This window comes from Schistocerca piceifrons, chromosome 8 (genome assembly GCF_021461385.2).
Source record: "Schistocerca piceifrons isolate TAMUIC-IGC-003096 chromosome 8, iqSchPice1.1, whole genome shotgun sequence".
Taxonomy (NCBI): Eukaryota; Metazoa; Arthropoda; class Insecta; order Orthoptera; family Acrididae; genus Schistocerca; species Schistocerca piceifrons.
This window is the reverse complement of record NC_060145.1, coordinates 336,350,913-336,372,075: the sequence shown is the minus strand read 5'-3', so window position 1 is coordinate 336,372,075 and position 21,163 is coordinate 336,350,913. Positions and strand designations below refer to the sequence as shown.

At 38.4% G+C, this 21,163-nt stretch overlaps 1 protein-coding gene across 4 annotated transcripts in view; it reads right to left on the bottom strand.

The window, feature by feature from the left end:
• Nucleotides 1-4,825: 4,825 nt before the first annotated feature.
• Nucleotides 4,826-21,163, bottom strand: part of LOC124711213 (nucleolar and coiled-body phosphoprotein 1-like) — a 29,429-nt gene continuing 13,091 nt past the window's right edge. For 2 of the 4 annotated variants that reach the window (XM_047241161.1, XM_047241163.1), the window contains 6 exons: nucleotides 16,769-17,131; nucleotides 16,111-16,686; nucleotides 15,158-15,282; nucleotides 12,302-12,361; nucleotides 10,650-11,134; nucleotides 5,280-5,337 (listed from right to left, as the gene is read on the bottom strand). In XM_047241161.1, the coding sequence (XP_047097117.1) occupies nucleotide 5,337; nucleotides 10,650-11,134; nucleotides 12,302-12,361; nucleotides 15,158-15,282; nucleotides 16,111-16,686; nucleotides 16,769-17,131 (1,610 nt within the window). In that variant the 3' untranslated portion in view covers nucleotides 5,280-5,336. Of the gene's footprint in view, nucleotides 5,338-10,649; nucleotides 11,135-11,485; nucleotides 11,573-12,301; nucleotides 12,362-15,157; nucleotides 15,283-16,110; nucleotides 16,687-16,768; nucleotides 17,132-21,163 lie in introns of all 4 variants that reach the window. The other 2 variants (XM_047241164.1, XM_047241162.1) reach the window with 2 other exon arrangements.

Here is a 21,163-nt window from a genome sequence, read left to right as displayed (position 1 = left end):
TCTGAAGTATTAAGAAAGATTAGGGTTTAAAACCCAATCAGTGGCACAAGCTTGAATATATAAGTATTGGGAATAAATTAGTCATTTTATTTTCAAGGAAAACTCTGGCATTTGCCTTCTTTGATATAGGGAAACCAATGACACCCTAAAGAATGACAGTCATATGCAAGGTATGTTCAAAAAATTCCAGTACTTTGCCCACAAAATTTTCCTACACTTACCTTTTATTGTGCTTGGTGTCCAAAATACTCTCATGCACAACCAATATATCACTGCCAATGCCGTCACCACTTCTGGAAGCAGTCTTTGTACACCTCTTGCTGGATTGTATAAAGCACCGTCTGAATTTTCTTTTCTATCGTCTATCATTGCAAATATTCATCCTTTCAATGGAGTTTTCTACGTTGGAAATGAAAAAGTCCACAGGGGCCAAAATGGAGAGTACGGAGAATGAGGCAGCACGGTGATTTCATTTTTTGGCACAAATTCATGATGAACTAATCCTTCACAGCCAAAGAAAAGTATCAGCATGGCTTTGACATTTGACCTGACAAGGTATTTTTTGTCTTTGAGAACTTTTCCTGACCCATTGTGAAGATTTAACGTCAGTCTCAACATTATAACACAGACCCACATCTCTCTTAAGGAGGGTCTCTAGCTCATTTGCGCGATCCATAAACTCGTCACGGATTGCAAGGCTAAGGTCATTCTCACCTTGATTCATGAGCTGTGGTACAAACTTGGCACCAACATGATGCATTCCAATATGGTGTCAAGATTTCATGACATGATCCAACTGAAATGTTACATTCTTCTGCAATCTCTGGCAGTCAGTCTTCAATTGGCACGCACAATGTCATTGATGTTCCTGACATCAGTGTCGTTGGTGGACATTGAAGGGTGTCCTGAACAAGGGTCATCTTTAACTTCTGTCCGGCCATTTTTAAATCATGTGAATCATTTGTAACACCAAGTACAGCTTGCACTAATCGTATGTTTCCTGCATCAGTTGATGTGTGTCTAAAGTTTTTCTTCAGTTTCGCATAAAATTTAATCTAGATGCGTTGCTCCTTTAACTCTGCTATCTCAACACTCGTAAACTGTTTGACATAGTCTACTCAATACAGCACTGCACAATAACAGAGATACAACAATAAAATTTCCGGCAGTTACACATTAAAGAATATGCATAGATGCCAACTGCATTTTTCTCCAACGCACCACTGATACAGAAATATGAATGTTCTGGAATTTTTTGAACTGACCTCATAGGGATTCGAACTGTGTTCAAAACAACTGTGCCCAAAGCCTTACTACTGCACCATTTCACCCTGCTGTTTGGTTGGTTTGGGGGGGGGGGGGGGGGGGAGACCAAACAGCAAGATCATCAATCCCATAGGATTAGAAAAGGATGGGCAAGGAAGTTGGCTGTTCCCTTTTGAAGGAACTAGCCCAGCATTTGCCTCAAGAGATTTAGGGAAATCAAAGAAAACTTTAATCAGGGTGGCCAGACACACGTTTGAACAGTCCTGAATACAACTACAGTGTACTAAACAATGTGCCACCTCAGTTTTCACTCTGCAACACTGGAAGAATACAATCAGTGTAATTCTACATAATACAAACTGGCAGAATTTTTATGGCTAGCCTTTATAAATCTTTCCCATCTAACAAGCAAGGTGGCATAGTGGTTAAGAGAAGCATCATTCGGGAGGATGGCAGCTCAAATCTCAGTCTGGTCATTCAGATTTATAATTTCCACGATTTCACAGATTTGCAAAAGGCAATTGCTGTGTAGTTCCTTTCAAATGCCATAGCCAATTTTCGTCCCCATTTCAAGCTTATGCTCGGCCTCTAATGACCTTGCAACTGCTGGAATGTTTAACCCTAGCCTTCCTTCAACCACAGACTGGAGGTAACTCTTAAATGAATTATGAGATTGAATATAAACATCATCTGCCCATAAGATCATCTAGTGTTTCTCGCAAAAACAATTTTTGTTACAGTCTTTTCACTACTTATAAGGTAAGGTAAGATTATTGTTACTGTAGTTAGTCAGCTCGAATTTTGCATACAGGTTAAGTATGTACATCAAATGGTGTGGAGGTCGCCATAACAGCAATTCACATTCCAGGAGACCTGTGTACCTTTGTACAGTGCAACACTATACACAAGTAACAGCACTTTGCAAATACCAATTCACCATGTGCTGAAGACCTGACAACATTGGGCAGCAGATAATGGTAGACACTGGCCACTGATTGATGCAGAGGTAAGGACTTGACAATTCCCAAGTTAACACTATAGGACTCATAAATCTGGTGTTAAACACCTTTGTCATTGTGAGGAGAGTGAAAATCGATGTGAAACATTCCCTAAAGATTCTTTTAAGTGCATTCTGAGATGAATGAAAATTTCTCTTACTATGTCATACCCAACCCATACTCCCATTTTACAATCCTGAAACTGCATTGTCAATTCCACCTATATGGCGTACTGTACAACTCGATGTCACGTGAGGTACGCAGTTGAGTATATGCCCAACTAATTGAGTTGGTGATAAAGGCGTTTTGAAACTGTGGTAACACAGAGAATGTGGTTAAAGACTTGGCAAATGTGCTAAGAAATAAGGAAGATGATGCATCAATATCACCTTAGCCCCAACACAGAAATGCCTGATAATTTCTATAAATTTTCCATTTATCCTTATAAGTAATAGCAATTTGAAATAAATACTCTTAATATCCTTAAAAAGCCAAGGATACACGTACTCTTGTGCTTTAGTTTGTATTTATTTAACTGCAATCACAAGCACATGGTCTCAACTTGTAGTAAATCTTTATTCAACTTTCAAGTAAAGTCTAACTTTAGGATTAACTTTCCTTCATGAAATTCAAGCTATTTTCCTGCATATGGTGCTGTCTTAAGTTTTGCTTCCATCATGACTTCAACATGGTTTACAATGAACTTCTTGCAATTACTGAATTTTCACATGAGTGAAGTTTCTACACTGCTGTGAGCTTTAACCAGATTCTCGTTCAATGCAGCTGCCCACATTATTATATCTCGTGCAAGTCTCTTTGCACAGCTACTACAACTTACACTTACTGATATCCATATTATGTTATGAAAAAACAAAATGCCAACTAACTTAGTTCTGTCAATTACAGATCCGAATTGTTTGCTCCCTCCCTCATTTTTTAAAAGTAAGCTGTTAACAGTGCACACTGAACATTTTCTTACACACACACACACACACACACACACACACACACACACACACACACACACACACACACACAATTTCCACACAGCTGTAGAAACCACGAACCTTTGATACAAGTGTTCTTGCTTAGAAATAATTTGGGGCTGTCAACCAATTGGACTTATATTCATCCCAAATGAAGACTTCCACTTTAAAAAAGCTGGGATGGTGTAACATGTAAATCCATGGGCACAAAATGCCACAAGCAAATAATGGGATTAATTTAAAGGCGTCTATAGAACATATCAACAAAGATAACTTTTGAAAATATAATGTAAATGGACAGATACAAAATCTATCCACCAATCGGAGACAGGAGAGAAAGGATATTAAAGCTTCTAGAGCCAATTACTACTACTACTACTACTACTACTACTACTACTACTACTACTACTACTACATCTCCTCCTGGCTGAAGGGTTGGGGGGGAAAGAAGAGAGGAGAAGGAAAAGGACTGGCTAGGTTTGAAACATGCAGAGAGATGGAAAAGTCTCTTAGATCCTCAGGTCTCCAGAGATCTAAAAGGCGAGATGTGAAAACCTGAGAGTTTAAAGGCAGGAAAAACAATAAGCACAAAAGATGATTAACAAAACATTACTTTCTTCATTCAGTTTTGTCCCATCTTTTCCTCCATCACTCTTCACTTAGCTTACCACTCTTGCACGATGTCTGGTCAGTAATCTTCAACTTCCTTATAATCCTATACTCCTCAAGTTCTCAGGTATTCAAATCTCATCCATTACAGTCCTCAACTATCAGTCTTTCCTTCTCATCCCACACAGTACGTTTCCCTAGACCTGAGGTTCTGAGCAACTTTCCTGTAACTGTAACCACTTCTCAAATCTAGCCAATCTCCCATTCAATCCTCCTGACAGGAATAGTCACTTGCTCCGAAAGCTTCCAAATTTACTGAATATTTATACATGTTTTCTCCTGCTGCATTTTGGTGAGGAGACACTTTATCTATACAATTACACTAAGTCAACAGAATGAAAAATTCAAGGCATGCCCAAGGAAAAATTGTAACCTTATTACCAGCTCAACAAAATGCAGATCATGAAGCTCCAGATTTCACTCATTTGTTTCATAGGTATCTTGTAATGACCCACAACAGGTTACTAATCACTGTCACAATAATCAATGCTTCAACTGTTTGCCTTAGTAACTGTTGCATTTTATAAACTTAAGTAATTAAGCTGTGTGACATACATTAAACAACAAAAACAGTACTTTAAAAAACGTGCATCTAATCTCTCAACTAAGTTGGTTTAGTATTCAATGTCTTCAGTGTTTTCACTAAATAGTCTATTGTTTAAAAGTCAAGAGAATCAACAAATACGAGGTATATTTCCACAAGTTTTACAGGCTGTAATGGAAATGAGAATTACACTGCCCAGATAGCACGACATGAAACAAAGAAATGGTTAATATTTAGTGGTGTCAAAACTAATTTGTACTCTATGGAATAATGATAATTTAAAAACTTTTCACTGCTCTCATTTACACAACTGGAGACTATTATTTAAATAGTCTTTCATTTTTGTAAAAAAACACAATGAAAAAAATCAGCACCATCACACTTTATGAAGGTTATTTGTAATTACAAAACAGCAAATATTCTGTACCATTTAAGAGTAAGGATACTCTCTGGTTCATTTACAATGAATTAACATGCTAAACCTGTTTCCGGTAGCAATATAGTTCTAAAATAATGTATGAATGCACCAGTCTTCTCTCCATTTACGATTTATGTACAAAAGAACCACCACAAGCAGTACAAACTTCACAGCACACACACTCGCTCTTGTTTCACTCATAATAAAATAATTTTTAAAGAACAGTAACACAGTGAAGTTTCAATAAATTCATTCCTGAAATCAGGAACATAATCACTTTGCATTCCACACAATGCACTATCAGTCCTCAAACTTTATAGAGTTAACAGCAACCGAGATCTGTCCTCCACGGTATGAACCACGTTTTTTCTTAGTTTTCTCGTGTCTAAATGATTTTCCTCTCGTGAACTTCAGATCTTGGTATGCACGTTCACCCCATGAACCTCTTGCTCCTCTCTGAAATTATAAAAACAAATTTTATTTTTGCTGCACACAAATTAAATTTGCACTAAATTTGCTAACCAATGATTCTGATTCTGAACTGTAAAGAATGTTAAGTTTATTCAAATCTATACATTTACTTACACTCCTTCACTAATCACTGACAAGCTCTGAGCATATTATCTACGAACCATGTAATTTGGAAACATTCTATGATTACTAAGAATGTTATCTTACAGCATCTCTTCTTCACTAAAAGGTTTGCCAGTCCAGAAAATTAAGCAACTATTAACTGGAGGGACTAGAAAAGCGAGTGACGATAAGAAAATAATCAAGACAATATTCTGAGTGATGTTTTAGAGGAGGATGAAGTCAAATTTTCCTGCAACAAGATCTGGAGGATCACTGGATCTAGATTAACCAGTAATAAGAGCAATCTTAAGGCTTTGCAAACCCATTCAAGTAAGTCCCTAAAACTAACCTCTTATCAGAACAGTTGAGTGCTACCAACTGCCTCTGAACAGCATTAATGGTCACACCATGCAGTAAATAGGTAAAATTTATCTGGTCAAATTGGTTTATACACTTACGTAACAATTTTCAACATATATACAGGGTGTATGTAAAGTCTGGGAACACTCATTTATTGCACAAGAACCAAACATTGTACAGATATCATACATATGTAGTCATTTTGAAGAGAAACCCTGAAAGTTTTTATCTTCACGTATACCGCCACAGTGTGGTTTGGTAATTTGCCGATAGTCAGCACTAGCTGCAAACATGACGAGATCAGGTGCGGAGCGAGCTTTCTGTGTGCTTGAGTTTGACAAAAACATGTGTGCTACAGCTGTTCACTGGATGTTTAGAACTAACAAGGGAACCTCCCCATCGTACCCCCCTCAGATTTAGTTATAAGTTGGCACAGTGGATAGGCCTTGAAAAACTGAACACAGATCAACCGAGAAAACAGGAAGAAGTTGTGTGGAACTATGAAAAAATAAGCAAAATATACAAACTGAGTAGTCCATGTATAACATAGGCAACATCAAGGACAGTCTGAGGCAAGGAGCGCCGTGGTCCCGTGGTTGGCGTGAGCAGCTGCGGAACGGGAGATCCTTGGTTCAATTCTTCCCTCGAGTGAAAGTTTTACTTTATTTTCGCAAAGTTATGATCTGTCCGTTCGTTCATTGATGTCTCTGTTCACTGTAATAAGTTTAGTGTCTGTGCTTTGCGACCGCACCACAAAAGCGTGCGACCGTGCGATTAGTAGCACGCTTTTGCGGTGCGGTCGCAAAGCGCAGACACTAACTAAACTTATTACAGTGAACAGAGACGTCAATGAACGAACGGACAGATCATAACTTTGCGAAAATAAATAAAGTAAAACTTTGACTCGAGGGAAGAATTGAACCAAGGACCCTCTCGTTCCGCAGCTGCTCACGCTAACCACGAGACCACGGCACTCCTTGCCTCACACTATCCTTGATGTTTCCTATGTTACACATGAACTACTCAGTTTGTATATTTTGCTTATTTTTTCATAGTTCCACACAACTTCTTCCTGTTTTCTCGATTGATCTGTGTTCTGTTTTTCAAGGGCTATCCACTGTGCCAACTTATAACTAAATCTGAGGGGGGTGCGACAGGGAGGTTCCCTTGTAAGTATGGTAAGAAGCCACCAACAAGGACACATTCATGTACCACCTCTACCACATGATGTAGCAGAGCTCCAGGAGACACTACGGGAAGCTACTGTCACAGTCGACAATGCCATGCTGGGACAGGTATGCCAAGATTTTGATTACCGTATTGACGTCTGCCGGGTCACTCATGGTTAACATATCGAATGTTTTTTACTAACTTTCAGAGTTACTCTTCAAAATGAAATATGTATGACATCTGTACAATGTTTAGTTCTTGTGCAATAAATAATTGAAAGTGTTCCCAGACTTTATTTATACCCTGTATTAACTTTTTTGAAAGCAGCAGCACGAACTCACGAAACACACATTTGGATAGCCACTTTGTGGTCTATATTCCACTGCCAGTTAAGCATGGACATTCATGTACCCTTCACAGCTTGCCTGACTATTTTATATTTCTCCTTTACTAAGAAGACATGAAATTATTCCAAGTTAAATGCAATCACTGAAATGTCGTAGGCAACAGCAAGTTGCAACAACCAGGGGGAACAGGATTGGGATACATTGGCTAATAAAGTACATTAACATAGCTAATAACAAATTTAAACAAAGTAGTTCAAAAGTGATTAATTTACTGTGAAAAGAAAACTCAACAATGGTCTACAAGGAGATAAAGATTTTAACTATCACCTTTAAAAAAACAACAGTTTTGTTTGGATATACGTGTATGCAGTTTTAGACAACACAATTTCCTTGCCACAGTACCATAATTTGATACTATAAGAGGCAAAACAATTGGACAGCACAATGATGAAAAGGGTATGCATTAGGGACTTTTAAATCTGTAAAATCAGCTTGAAGACTTTGGCTTCAACATCTCTGCCACCACTGCTGATTTCGTTATTCCAATTTCACCAATTCATTTATTACATTGATGTAAAAATTTGAAATGTCTAAAAAATACCACCACAGTAAATACTAGGAATTCAACTCAGTTGCCCCAGGACTCCAAACAGACCGTATGTTTAGCACAACCATGCTGAAAGAAGGCAATGAATTCTGCTGAAACCACAGCCTCCAGGGTTAGTCAGAAGAAAAGGCACATGCTTTCAGTGATGATATTATTGGTGATTCTGAACAAAAGGACTTCAAATTAACATATGCCCTTTTCTTAACTGTATCAGACATATAGCCGTTTGAAAACAAACCACAGGCATCAGTCGCATGCGATTTTTCACCAGCATTCACATGTGAATACGACCGAAGTGACAAACAACAATGTTATCTTTACTGACTATTTCCATGTGTGCATCACTTGCACACATTGAGAGTCCTGCAAGTGAACAAGTTGCTTACCTCATGTGTCTGTACTACAGTGGTTGCACCACTATACTACAGCGTTACATCCAGTCAAAGCAGTATAGGTCAATGTAGTGAAAATGCAACAGGTCTTCACATATGAGGACTGTGGTGACATGATCTTCATCCACAGGTTTTGCAAAGGGAATTCCAGAGCCACAGTTCAAAAATCATGTTTTCCTAATCACAGAGTTCTGGATAGCAAGGTGTCTGGCAGATTACACGAGTGTAGTATGCTTCCCAGCGTGCATGTATCTGAATGTCTGATCCAACAGGATCTTAGTGAATTTGAGAACATTCTTGAACTAGTAGAACACAGTCCAACTATCAGTCCTAGAACAACTCCTGTGCAGCTACAAGAGCTGCGAAGTGCACTGAAATTGACATTTTTCTCAGAAAATTAAGAGGAAATACTTTCATATGACTTTTTTTATTTACAATCACAAATATCATTGTCCCTCAGAGCATGCACATTTCCTCCTGACTCACCATTTATAATTTTTCACAAACTGGCAAAAAAAATTCAGAATCCATAAATACTGACTGGACTGGGAAAGCAACACCTGAAATGTGGTGTGCAGCCTGCATATGTAAAACTTGTTCTTGAAATACATGTCTCAAAACAGTCAAACATTTCATTTATAACAGATACTCTTCTCAATACATTAAAACGTATTCATTGCCTAATAAAGCAAATAGTAAATGTGACAATTTGTATCTCATACTGATGCCACAGGCCATCTGTAGTAGCACACTCCTCTCACATGTCACACAATTTTATACAATCACAGCATAACAAAAAATCTGAAAGTCACTGTACTTGTCATTCCCAAAGGGAATATGACAAAGTTGATGCAATGAATACAATTAAAGTCATGTTTATGGAAGCAGTTCACATGTGCTGTATCATGTCCAACAGAAAACAGATACTTTAGCAACAAGTATGTTCCACTAGTTTATTGTAAACTGTTGAATACTGTCAAAGACAAAACCAGTGTGGAACAAAAGTATTAAATTAGAACCATGATTAAAATTCTGTTTTACTGGAGTATCAACAAGATGTGACATCCATTCATTTCAATCCATATGCATCCCCCAATGAGATAGTACAAATTAATGTTGTTCACTGAAAGTTACATTGAATACACCTAATTTACCCAATTAGCTGAGGTTTTTTTCCCTAACTTCATCATTCAAAAAATACAGGGCAGTCATTCATTCACATATCAAACCATTGCTGCTGACACCAACATTTACACTGTTTAATAGATGATTATAGGGGTCATCTTACATTTACAGGTGTAGCTTTGGCCATTGAGGTTTTGTACAAATTTATTTTGAACACTTTTAAAGTGTAGCAGGGTTTGGCAAATAATACTTTCATTCGAATAGGTCCAAGATTTCCTGATATGCATGAGCATTCAATACAGTATCGATTTTGCTCGATCATGTGACATTCGACTCGCAGTGCTAGTGCAATGCATAGTTGAGAAACTATGAACTAACCACTAAATTACTTGATTCTGAATCCCAGTCAACATTTTATTTGCTTCTGAGAAACTGAAACAATTTATCAACTGAGAAATTTGGTCACTGATCATGTAAGAATACTGGGGAAATCATTACAAGATGGTGACATTCAAATTAAATGAGAAAGAAAATTAATAAAGAATTAAATGCCTAACAACTAAAAATCAATCAGCAATCATCATCGTAAGAATAGATAATGGCGAAAGGACCCATTGGGGAGATAATACAGACAGACAGCACTAGATTGCAGAACAAGTGAAATCTGGAGAACTGTACTGAATCACAGTTGGGATGATCTATTTACATACTAGTTGCTGTTATATACGACCACTCTAGAAGATATTGCCATCCACATTTCACTGTTGCTCAAGTACAGCACTACAGATCAGCTGGAAGGGGTACTGTGACACCATCTTGGCTGAGAAGTTCAACTACAATCAGTGTGGGGAGGGAGGGTGTTGCACAAGCACCAAATTTCACTGTGCTGCCAACCATGGGAATCTACACTGTGTATTCTGGCTTTGAACAAATGCCTACATCATTTAAACTGCAGTTTGCCCGAATCCAATGGATGATCAGTAAATGGCAAAGTTTAGAATATGTGTAACGTAAACTTTTTAGGCAGAGACCTTAGGTCAATGAAAGTTTGCAATACTGAGTAGTCTGAATATGTTAAACTTATTTCTCCCAAGCAGCCTCTTAAAAAAAGGTGACTCATCTTATATTCGGTGTCGTCAGACTATTAAATATGATAATTTACAACCAAAATTACGGTGAAATTTAGTTACTCACCAGTCATCAGCATTGTCAAATTTAATTTTCTTATTCTCCTGCTGACCTCCAAATGAGTCTCTCTTCTGGAAATTTCCTTGTCCTCCCCTACCACCACCAAATCCTCCCCTACCTCTCCCTCCTCTATCACCACCACGACCACCTCTAAATCCACCTCTCCTGTCACCATCACCCCAACTCTTGCGGAAACCACCTTTCTCGCCGTCACCGTCACCATCCCCATCTCCCCAGCTTTTACGGAAGCCACCACCTCCACCAAACGAATTCCTATTTCCTCCACCTCTGCCACCCCAACCACCTCTTCCACCCCTGTCACCACCAAAACCACCTCTACCACCTCTTCCTCCTCTGTCACCTCCGCGACCACCTCTGAAACCGAAACCACCTCTGTTCCCTCTAAAGTTCCCACCACCACCGCGTCCACCAAATGAACCACGACGATCTTCCCAGAATTTTTTCTGCCCGCCCTCATCTTCATCTTCATCCTGGACAAAAGAGAACAAAAAGTTAGACTTGCCACAAGACAATGTGCACAATGGGAGACGATCTGCAGCATGTGTAGGTACCTGTAAACAAGGAGGCAAAAATTACAACTACAATGCCATGTTCATGAAACTTGTATAACAATATTAAAGATCTACAGAGAAACAGGCCTGACCCATGGCTGGCTTTCACTGCAACAAACTGTTGCTGGCTCTGACACTTTGAAACAATCTGAAAGAAACTAATAAATACTAAGGCAACAAATATATGAACTGCCATTTTTAACTAATCATCTCCCTTGTGACACTTGTCTTGCTTCAGTCTGTCAGACAGCCAGTATTTCTATTCTTTACCTTTGCGTCAAATGAATTGTTTCTCAGCCGTGGGTCAATTTCAACCTCGTCTGAACGAATTCTCCGAAAAGGTGATGACCTGCGTCCCTGCAATGGCACCAACCCAAAATACTGACTAATTAATACATGGACATGGCTTTGCATTTAATATAAACACATCACGACACTACAGATCAACTGTTCCAGGGCTACCATGAAGCAAAACTGAAGTAAATGTGTACAAAGGTGGTGATGAACAATCTCCATCCAATAGTAATGACAAAACTGCACATTAACTACACACCAACATTTACTGCTAATTAACTTTTTTGCAGTATGCAAATATTTTCACACATTTATATTTCTACATTTTATTCTTCTGAGAGAGTAGCGTATCTCTCATCTACAACTTAAAAATCCAACAATGGAAAAGCCAGGATAGAATTTAACAATATTACAAAAAGGAAAGTTGCTACTCACTATATAGCGGAGATGCTCAAATGCAGGTAGGCCCAACAAAAAGACTGTCACAAATCAGCTTTTGGTCAGTATAGTCTTCATCAAAAATACGCCGCACGTGTGAGCTGTGTTTGCACGTGTATCTATTTTTGACAAAGGCCATACTGGCCAAAAAGCTAATTTGTGACAGCCTTTTTGTTGCTCCTATCTGCAACTCAGCCTGCTCTGCTATATGGTGAGTTTTCATAACATTAGCAAAAAATCTGGTAACCATTAAAATTCTAACACTGTCTTTACAGAATTACTTCCTCATACTGAAAACAGAATTTAAATGTGAAAGTGGATTCTGTATATTGTATAAAAATCTATATGGCTTACCTTTTCACCATTCATGGTTTCACCTTTGACAAAATTGTTGTAGTTGTTTGCAGGCTTCTTCTGAGGAAAAAAAGAAAAAAAAAATACTTTAATGGTGCACAGAGAGAGAGAGAGAGAGAGAGAGAGAGAGAGAGAGAGAGCTCACACAGTTCACTGGAAGCAATGTCTCTACGATTCCCTGGTGTTAACACTGCTCAGTCCAAGTGGAACTGAGAATTGATGTGCGAAAACCACATACACAACAAATCTATACACTGACAGCTCTGCCATCCCGATATTTCCATAAGTATATGGTCGGTGTCACTGGCAGACGAAGATTCAGCCCAAGGTCACTGACAAACATTCAGCCCAAGCTCATTAACAGACATTTGGTCAATGACAGCTTTAGACCCAAATGAATAAGATAAGACTAAACAACAGAACATCCTTGTCTCAATGTGAAATGAGGGATAACTGAATCCTATTTTTTTTGGAGGCAATTTCATGAGAACCCAGAAATGGAATGTCAGTTCCATGATCGACTAACATGTGCACGTTGTCTTTCTTTATATAGGGTTGTCAAATTTACAGGCCTCTCTTCAAACCCAACCTGCAAGGGACTATCACTGTTACAATTTCCAACAAGCAGCTACAACAATTATTTTCAACAGAATGCCAAATGACTTCCAATATTTACAGGGAATGGCAACAACAGCAAGAAAACTCAGAACACAGATTGCTATTAAACAAATTTGAACCTGATCCTAGATTTTCACTTTTTATCTAGAATTCAATTCTTTTACAGCCTTTTATACCTCCAGATACCTTTCTTCCTCACAGGTCCAATTCAAATCCCTTACATTTCCGATCCCAACTTTTCTGGGCTTTCTACTATTAATTTACATATATTTAACACATGTAACGAATAACCTTACAATTAATGACCAAAAAACCTGACTCTTTTTGCAAGAGAGAGTACTGCCCTTCCTTCTTTTGTCTACCGTTTAAAGTTTTGTATGAGTATAGCCTGTCAATAGCGAAGTATCCAACATGACACACTTTCAAAAAATTTCTACAATTTTCCTACATCATCAAATATTTGGCTACCGCGAAGGAAATTGTGTTGCAACAAGTATACTTCATGAAAACGTATTAGGGAGCATTACACATTTAACAATTACAGAACAAATTTTAGTAGTGTACAAAAACACTACAAAAAATGTCTGACAGGTGCTCATTACTATGTTAAACAAAACTAACCACAGTACCTAGCTTTGGCTTTAATTGCCATGAAAGAAACAGTCATGGTTAAATCAATGATTCAATCTTTTGGTTGTAAATGGAATGGAAATCTTATGAGCCACAAGAGCAATACACAAAACAAATGTTGTTCACACATGAGAGAAGGGACTCAAGAATCCTTCACATTTATAAAGCCATATGTTAAGCAATCAACATTTTGAAAATTCCATTCAATGCAACCAATAAATTTTATCAATCCATTTGCTTCTAGTCTATGCATCAGTTAGCACCAGGAAAAATTTTGCTCTTTTAATTTTGGGTCTCTGGGTCAAACAAATCATTGCTGACTTTCATCTATCAAAGCGGAGATCTAGGGACTCCTCCCTTTGTGCCAACTGGGAAGAGATTTTGAAATATAGTTCCAATGCTGACTAGGGTATACCTTTCGGCAATTTGCTCAAACATGGTTATCAATAACTCAGGAAATAGCTTAGCTTAACAGTTACAAGACAAATTTTTTACAATTTTCATTAATACCCACATTTGATGGTGCAGCAGAGAACCTAACTTGAAATATACTCAGAACAGACAAGAATGGCACAGAGTTTACAGAAGACCTTGGGGGACATCAGTGACATAGTGGAATACGGCAGAACAGATGACACACAAAGAGCACTGAAGGAAAACAGATGAGTGTATGAAGATGGTATCTGTTCTTTCGGACATGCCCAATTACCATTGGTAATCTTGCAGCTCTTGAAGAATTAAATTACAATGAAATCCAGACCATTAGCTGCTTACAGGCATTGATAAATACCAATGGGTACAGTTGAAAATGTGTGCCACAAGCAGGACTCAAAAGTCGAGATCCCCTCTTACATGGCAGATGCTCTATCCAACTGAGCCATCGAGGACACAGTGGATAGTGTGACTGCAGGAACTTATCTCTGGCACACTTCCCGTGAGACCCACACTTCCAACTTACTGTCCACAGACTAAATTTGTAGAGCCTCTGCCAACTATACTCTTTACTCGTGGCAGTCAATCTACCGATTCCCGTAAGAGTTCGAGCATTGTGAGTGCTTCTGCATTGCTTAAACCCTTACAGGAATTTGTAGATTAACTGCCGTGAGTTAAGAGTATAGTTGGCAGAGGCACTACAAATTTATTGTGTGGACAGTAAGTTGGAAGTGTGGGTCTCACAGGGAGCGTGCCAGTGGTAAGTTCCTGCAGTCGCACTATCCACTGTGTCCTCGATGGCTCAGTCAGATAGAGTGTCTACCATGTAAGTAGGAGAACCTGGGTTTGAGTCTGTCGGGGCACACATTTTCAACTGTCCCCTTTGACATTTATCAACGCCTGTAAGCAGCTTATGGTCTGGATGTCATTGTAGCTTCAATAGATGAGTGAGGCGGAAGGAAATAGAAGAGGCCTTCAGTCATCAGTATAAGGATAATACATTAACTGATTGTTTCACTTACAACATGTTACTTGCAATCACCGCCTCCCTGAATTTCTTCTTTTGGTCTCCTGGACATCATTTTATCAAGCTACTCAGGGTAACTGAAAATGTTACATTCTTATAACCAAAGCATTAGCTTTGCCAAGCAATGCATATTACATTGACAAACTCACCTTGGGTTGTTCATTATCTTCGTCATCATCGTCGTCATCGTCATCATCATCGTCCTCCTCCTCTTCCTCAGGATGAGGTCGCTTGACACCCCCTTGTGCTTGCTTCACTGCAGGTGATGGTTTTGCTACAATTAAGAGAAATGTCAGTAAGTGTCTCCTATAAATAACATGACTCAAGTAAACAAATACATCCGTACCACAAATATTTTGAAACCCTACTGAAAAACAAAGCTAACAGTATTTTAATAGCTGCAGTATCCAAGACAATGAAGTTAATTCCTCTATAAAATTGTAGTGCAGAAAAAGTTGAAATTAATTATTACAAGTACAATGCATGAACAGTAGTATAAAAAGGATACACACTACTATATTTCAAATGCCATGTGAATAGATTTGTACGAGACCCACAGGTGGGAAAGTGTTAATACATTATATGAGCAATTAAAAAATTGGATCATATAGTGACAACATAATGCACTTCAGAAAAAAAGCCTATAACAGACAATTATTAAACTGATGAGTCACATCTTTTTGACCAAGTAGTATTCAGTCTACTCAACATTTTGCCTGTGCTACAGACATTTGAGTTCACAATAGATTTAGCTCATCTAATGAATACAATTTAAACTAGTAGATCGAAGCTCACAGTGATGCCTTCCATGTTTAGATGAAAGAAAAGATTGCGAAAACATTATGTAGTAAACGAAGTATGAAGAAAATTTATATTTAATTGTGATGGAAAGTAATGATACACACTAAACAATTATCACCAGCTTTCTGTAACAGACATTTTATGGGCTTAATAATCTGACCAATTTCCAAACAGGGAAATAATATGGAAACATATCTATAGATAACATAAAATAATCTTTGTTAAACACATGCGTATAGAGTTCATATAACTAATATCATCTGCATTTGCATACACTATGCCAATAATGAGATTAAAGCACCTGGTGTATCCTCTGAACTGTCAGAGTCGTCATCAGAAGACTCCTCTGCAGCAGCAGCAGCCTTCTTTGGTGGTGGTTTGGTAACATTTTTCTGCATTGTTGGTCTGGCTGGCACCTTTGCTGGTTCATCTTCATCTGAACTGTCATCAGAGTCATCTGAGCTCTCCTCTGCCTTGGCTTGCTTGGGTGTTTGTGAGGCCTTGCCAGGTGGTATTTTTGCTATTTGAAGTGGCTGAGGGGTTTTCTTAGCTGGAGGCTCATCGTCAGAACTGTCATCAGAGTCGTCAGAACTTTCATCATCAGCAGCAGCAGCAGGTTTCACTGTTGCCTGTTGCGATTTCTTGACTACTGGTGTACTCTTCTGTGCTACAAGCTTAGTTTTCATCGTCTGTGGGGCTGCTTCATCTGAACTATCATCTGAATCTTCTGAGGAACTCTCCTGAGCTGGAGTGACAGGTTTCTTTGCAGATACTGCCTTCTGAGGAGTTTTGGCACCCGCCTGTACAGGTGTCTTCATCCCCTTTTTCTGAGCTGCCAATTGGGGTTTCGGTTTTACCGTAACATCGTCTTCAGAACCTAACGCAGATAATTTTTCAGGAATATTAGCATTCAAAGACATCAAACAACAATAATAAAACATAGCAAAAACATTACTCACTATCATCAGAATCAGAACTAGATTCTTCTTTTGGTTGCGGCTTTGCAGCTACTTTCTGAGGAACATTTGCTTTTGGCTTCACTACAGCAGTCTTTGACTGCTCTTCCTCCGATGACTCTTCTTCACTGCTATCTTCCTCAGGTTGAGCTGGTTTCTTCTGCACAATTGCCTTTGCAACAGCAGGCTGCTTCTGTTGATTTTTCTGTTGCTTTTGATTCTGCACTGGCATTTTAGCTGCAGGTTTGGTCTTTGGCTGTTCATCTTCAGACGACGAATCGTCACTGCTGCTTTCTTCAGCTACAGCTTGCTTTTTCTGGTTTGCCTTTGTGACAGGAGTTTTCAACTGTGGAGACTTTGCAGGAACTAGAACAATATTAACAATTTACAGGTAAGGCGAATATGAAATAGAAAAACCAACAAGAAAGCAGAAGTTCCCTTACATTTCAAAGTAACATTGCTGGTGACTGACTGCATTATAAATAAGTTCCATTCATTAATTGAGTCTCACAGAACGAACTCCAGGGTTTGATTGCAAAGGCAATAATTCCCATCTTAACACATTACAACTATCTTAAATCGCAATGAGGTCCGCATTGAAGTGCAGGACCCCAACAGTTCGGAATTTTTCACAGTTGCATCTCATCACAACCACCCCAATAACACCTCCAGTAAGACCATACTCTGTTAAGCTGCACTCTGAAAAACTTACTATCTACTCTTAACCGCAGAAACCTTAAATTCTTTACAGCTGGAACTATTGGAGCAATTTAACCTAAATGTTTTACACGTGACTTAATGGAAAAATTTCTAAGACACTCTTTGCACCCCAGAACTGATGGTGGTGCGGGCGACTTAAAAATAAATGAAAATGACCAATATTGCTAACAGGTCATGCTAAATCAAACATTCACTAGAACTCTCTACAGTACAGCCATTTGATACAAACCACGAAAAGCTTCCTCACTTTTGAACAACAGATGTTTAGCTGCTATTATATCATAGGTGAATAATTGTTGAAGTAGATATCCCGTTTGCCCAGAAGCCTCAAGCCACAGCAAATTCAAGAACATTAAATAAGACAAAACTTGTAGAAACAAAAAGTGCAAGCTCTCCTAACATACTGACAAGGACTGATCCTTACCATCTTTCATGATGAAGGGAAAAACCCAATCCACACCATCTAGTGTTGCAGAGTGGGCAACACACTGGCAGCCAACATGGGAGGGATCGAGTGACTTCCAGGGTAAGAAGTCTTCCTCTATCAAGTGACAATGGCCTTCCACAGTAGATAAGAATGTAGAAGTGCGAAGCACTCTTGCCCTTGGGATGAAAAACTGTCCCTTAAGGCAGAAGCGCCAATGAAAACAGGCATAGACATACAGGATTAATAATCTTTTAAATATTTTGTATTAGCTGAAAAACTGCTAACGCTGCTAACAAGGAAACCCCTTCCAACTGGGGAGTAAGATGGGAAGTCAAATATGGAAAACTACATGTGGTATCCAATCCACAGTTGCCATGGGGAGCACGAGCAAATCATCAGATTCTGAAGAACTTGCACAAACAGGATGGAGAGAGCCTGAGATTTTTGAAAACAGGCAGAACAAAAATAAAGCACGTGCAGAAAAATTCACTTCTGAAAACTGGAATGCTTCTACAGAGGATATTCTTACTAAACACAACATACTCATTACGGCAATACAAGAAATAAAATTTACAGATGAGCATGCCTCTAAAGGAGGAAGCTACAGAATTTTCAAAGGAAAAGTAAGGGAAAGGTTTTATGAAAAATGACCCACATTTTGAAACTGCTTTCACTGTCAACTGCAAAATTTTAGATTCCATAAGAGATTCCCAGTCACTTAATGGAAGACTATCCATGCTATCCTTCACATGCACCAATCAACCACACCAATAAAACAAACAGAAGACAGAAATTTTGGGAAGAACTAAGAAATTACTGCCAAAATTCCAAATAAACACACTATAATACAGTCACAGGATTTAGTGCACAATTGGGCAGAGAGAAAAATTCACATGCACTGTTGGGAACTACCCACCTTACAAAAGGACAAAAACACCAAAACACTAATAGGACTCTGCAGAGAACCAATCCTGTAATGAAATTCACTGATTTTAGGCATCTCCCCAGAAAACAGCAAGCTCTCCAAACCTAAATTTAGATGAATTTCAAATATATCCAAATAATCCTCCAAGAAATCTAGACTGTTAAGATAATAAGGAATTTAAGTTTCACCCTGGATAAATAGTTGTCAGAATTTAAGTTAAATTCCAACAAAGGAATACGAAGTGATAAGCCAAACCCAGGACTCAAATATAACATTGAAAAACTCAAAGAATGAAGTAACTTTTGCAATAAACTGGAAACAAAAAATACTGAAAATTGCAAACTGAAAATTTTGTTTGAAGAGCAAAAGAAAAGTCTTCTTGAAAACCAAAAGCCATGTGTAATGGAATTTCTGATGTGATTAAACAGCCACAACACAAAATGCATGGCTAAAATGGAATAAAGCCAAGATTGTGCAGAACTGGATAAGATTCCTTGAAACAAGGGAGGAAACAGAAGCAAGGAATACTAAGACTAATTATGATAAAATCAATCAGACTGCAAAATGAATACAAGAAATTTTTACAACACTTTAAAAGGAAGTTAAATATCAACACGGTTACTGAAGAAATACATATTTAGAACAGATTCTCCAATAAAAGTCAATAATAATGTATCGGAATAAAGGATCTAAAAATTGCATTATCAGTTCCGACAAATTCAGGAGAACCTTTGACTAAGCTGATAGGAAGTCCTGTGTGAAAAATTCAATGAACACAGCTTATATAGTAAAACCACGCCTCTAATTATGTAAACACTAGCAAGTGTCATGTCTTCTTTAATTGTGTTCTGGGGGGGGGGGGGGGGGCTATTATGACCAACTGCAGAATCTGAGAATGATGAGAAAGAAGCTTTCTACGAATCTCTGGAAAGAGCACATGATGAATGCCCAGGGCACAATACAAAAATACTCACCAAAGACTTAAATTCCCAGGTGGGTAGGAAAAGATCTATAGATCAATAATCGACATCTATAGTAAACATGTCTTAGCAATGACAACGGGGCAAAGTTGATACAATCTGCTACATCTAGAAACATGGTGGTAGGCTCAACATTGTTCCCACACATGGACAGCACAAGATGGAAATACAATAGATAGACCATGTACTAATTGATGCATGGCACAAGTCAGACTTACTGGATGAAAGGAGTTGAAGTCCAAATATAGACACAGATCACTTCCTAGCTTAGGGACAGGTGAGGGCAAGAATATCCAATGCAGTGAAATGAACCTGGCCAAGGACACAGAAATATAACTAACAGCTTTAGAATCCGAAGAAGCAAGAAAACAATATCAGGAGAGTAATTCAGACCCTAGAAAACACTAGAGAATGTAACACTAATGATCAATAGGAAAGATAAAGACAGTGCAGACGGCAACAAGCGAGATACTTGGGAACAGCATAAAGCAAACAAGAACCTTGTGGTTCCATACCGAATGTGAGACAATAACAAATGAAAAAAATGAAGCATACAGGACATTACAACCATGTTGTACCAGGAGGATAATGAAAGAATATAAAGAAAAACAGAATTGAAAAAAGGATCCATCACAGGAAAAAGAGGGAGCGGATGAAGGCAAATATTGAAGAACTGGAGCTTCTGAAGTGCAAACAAGGCAAAGAAATTTTATAGGTACGTGAATAAGGCACAAATCTTTCAAGAGCAGAGCACATATAACAAAAGAGGAAAATTGCGAAATTATTATCAAGTAACCTAACAGACAAAGGAAGAAGACAACTCAGATAATAGTGTGGACCCATCTAACTTAGACAAGGTGAGAACTGCAATGAGGAAATTAAAGAACAAAAGGACAGAAACAGGTGGCATTCCAGCAGAACTTTCCGAACAAGGAGGTTCCAAATTGGAAATGTACATCCTGAAACTGGTTAAACTAATATGGGAGGAAGAGGAAATGCCTCAAACAAGGAAAGTGGGAATTATATACCCTATATATAAGGAGACCAGATGTAATGTGGTAACTATAGAGAGATAACACTGCTTAATATGGGATATGAAATCCCCTAATACACTGTACAACTGACTCCTTTCGATAATAGTGTGGGAGACGGGGCTGTAGCAATGTGGATTTATCCCTGGTATGTCAACTACAGACCGATATTTACCCCAAGACAAATTCTGGAAAAATTCTGGGGCCGGAACATGTGTTTTTATGGATTTTAAAGTAGCGTATAATAGTATAGACAGAACAAATGTATCTAGCTCTGGTGGCTTGGGTATTCCGTGGGCCTGATGAGGTTAGTAA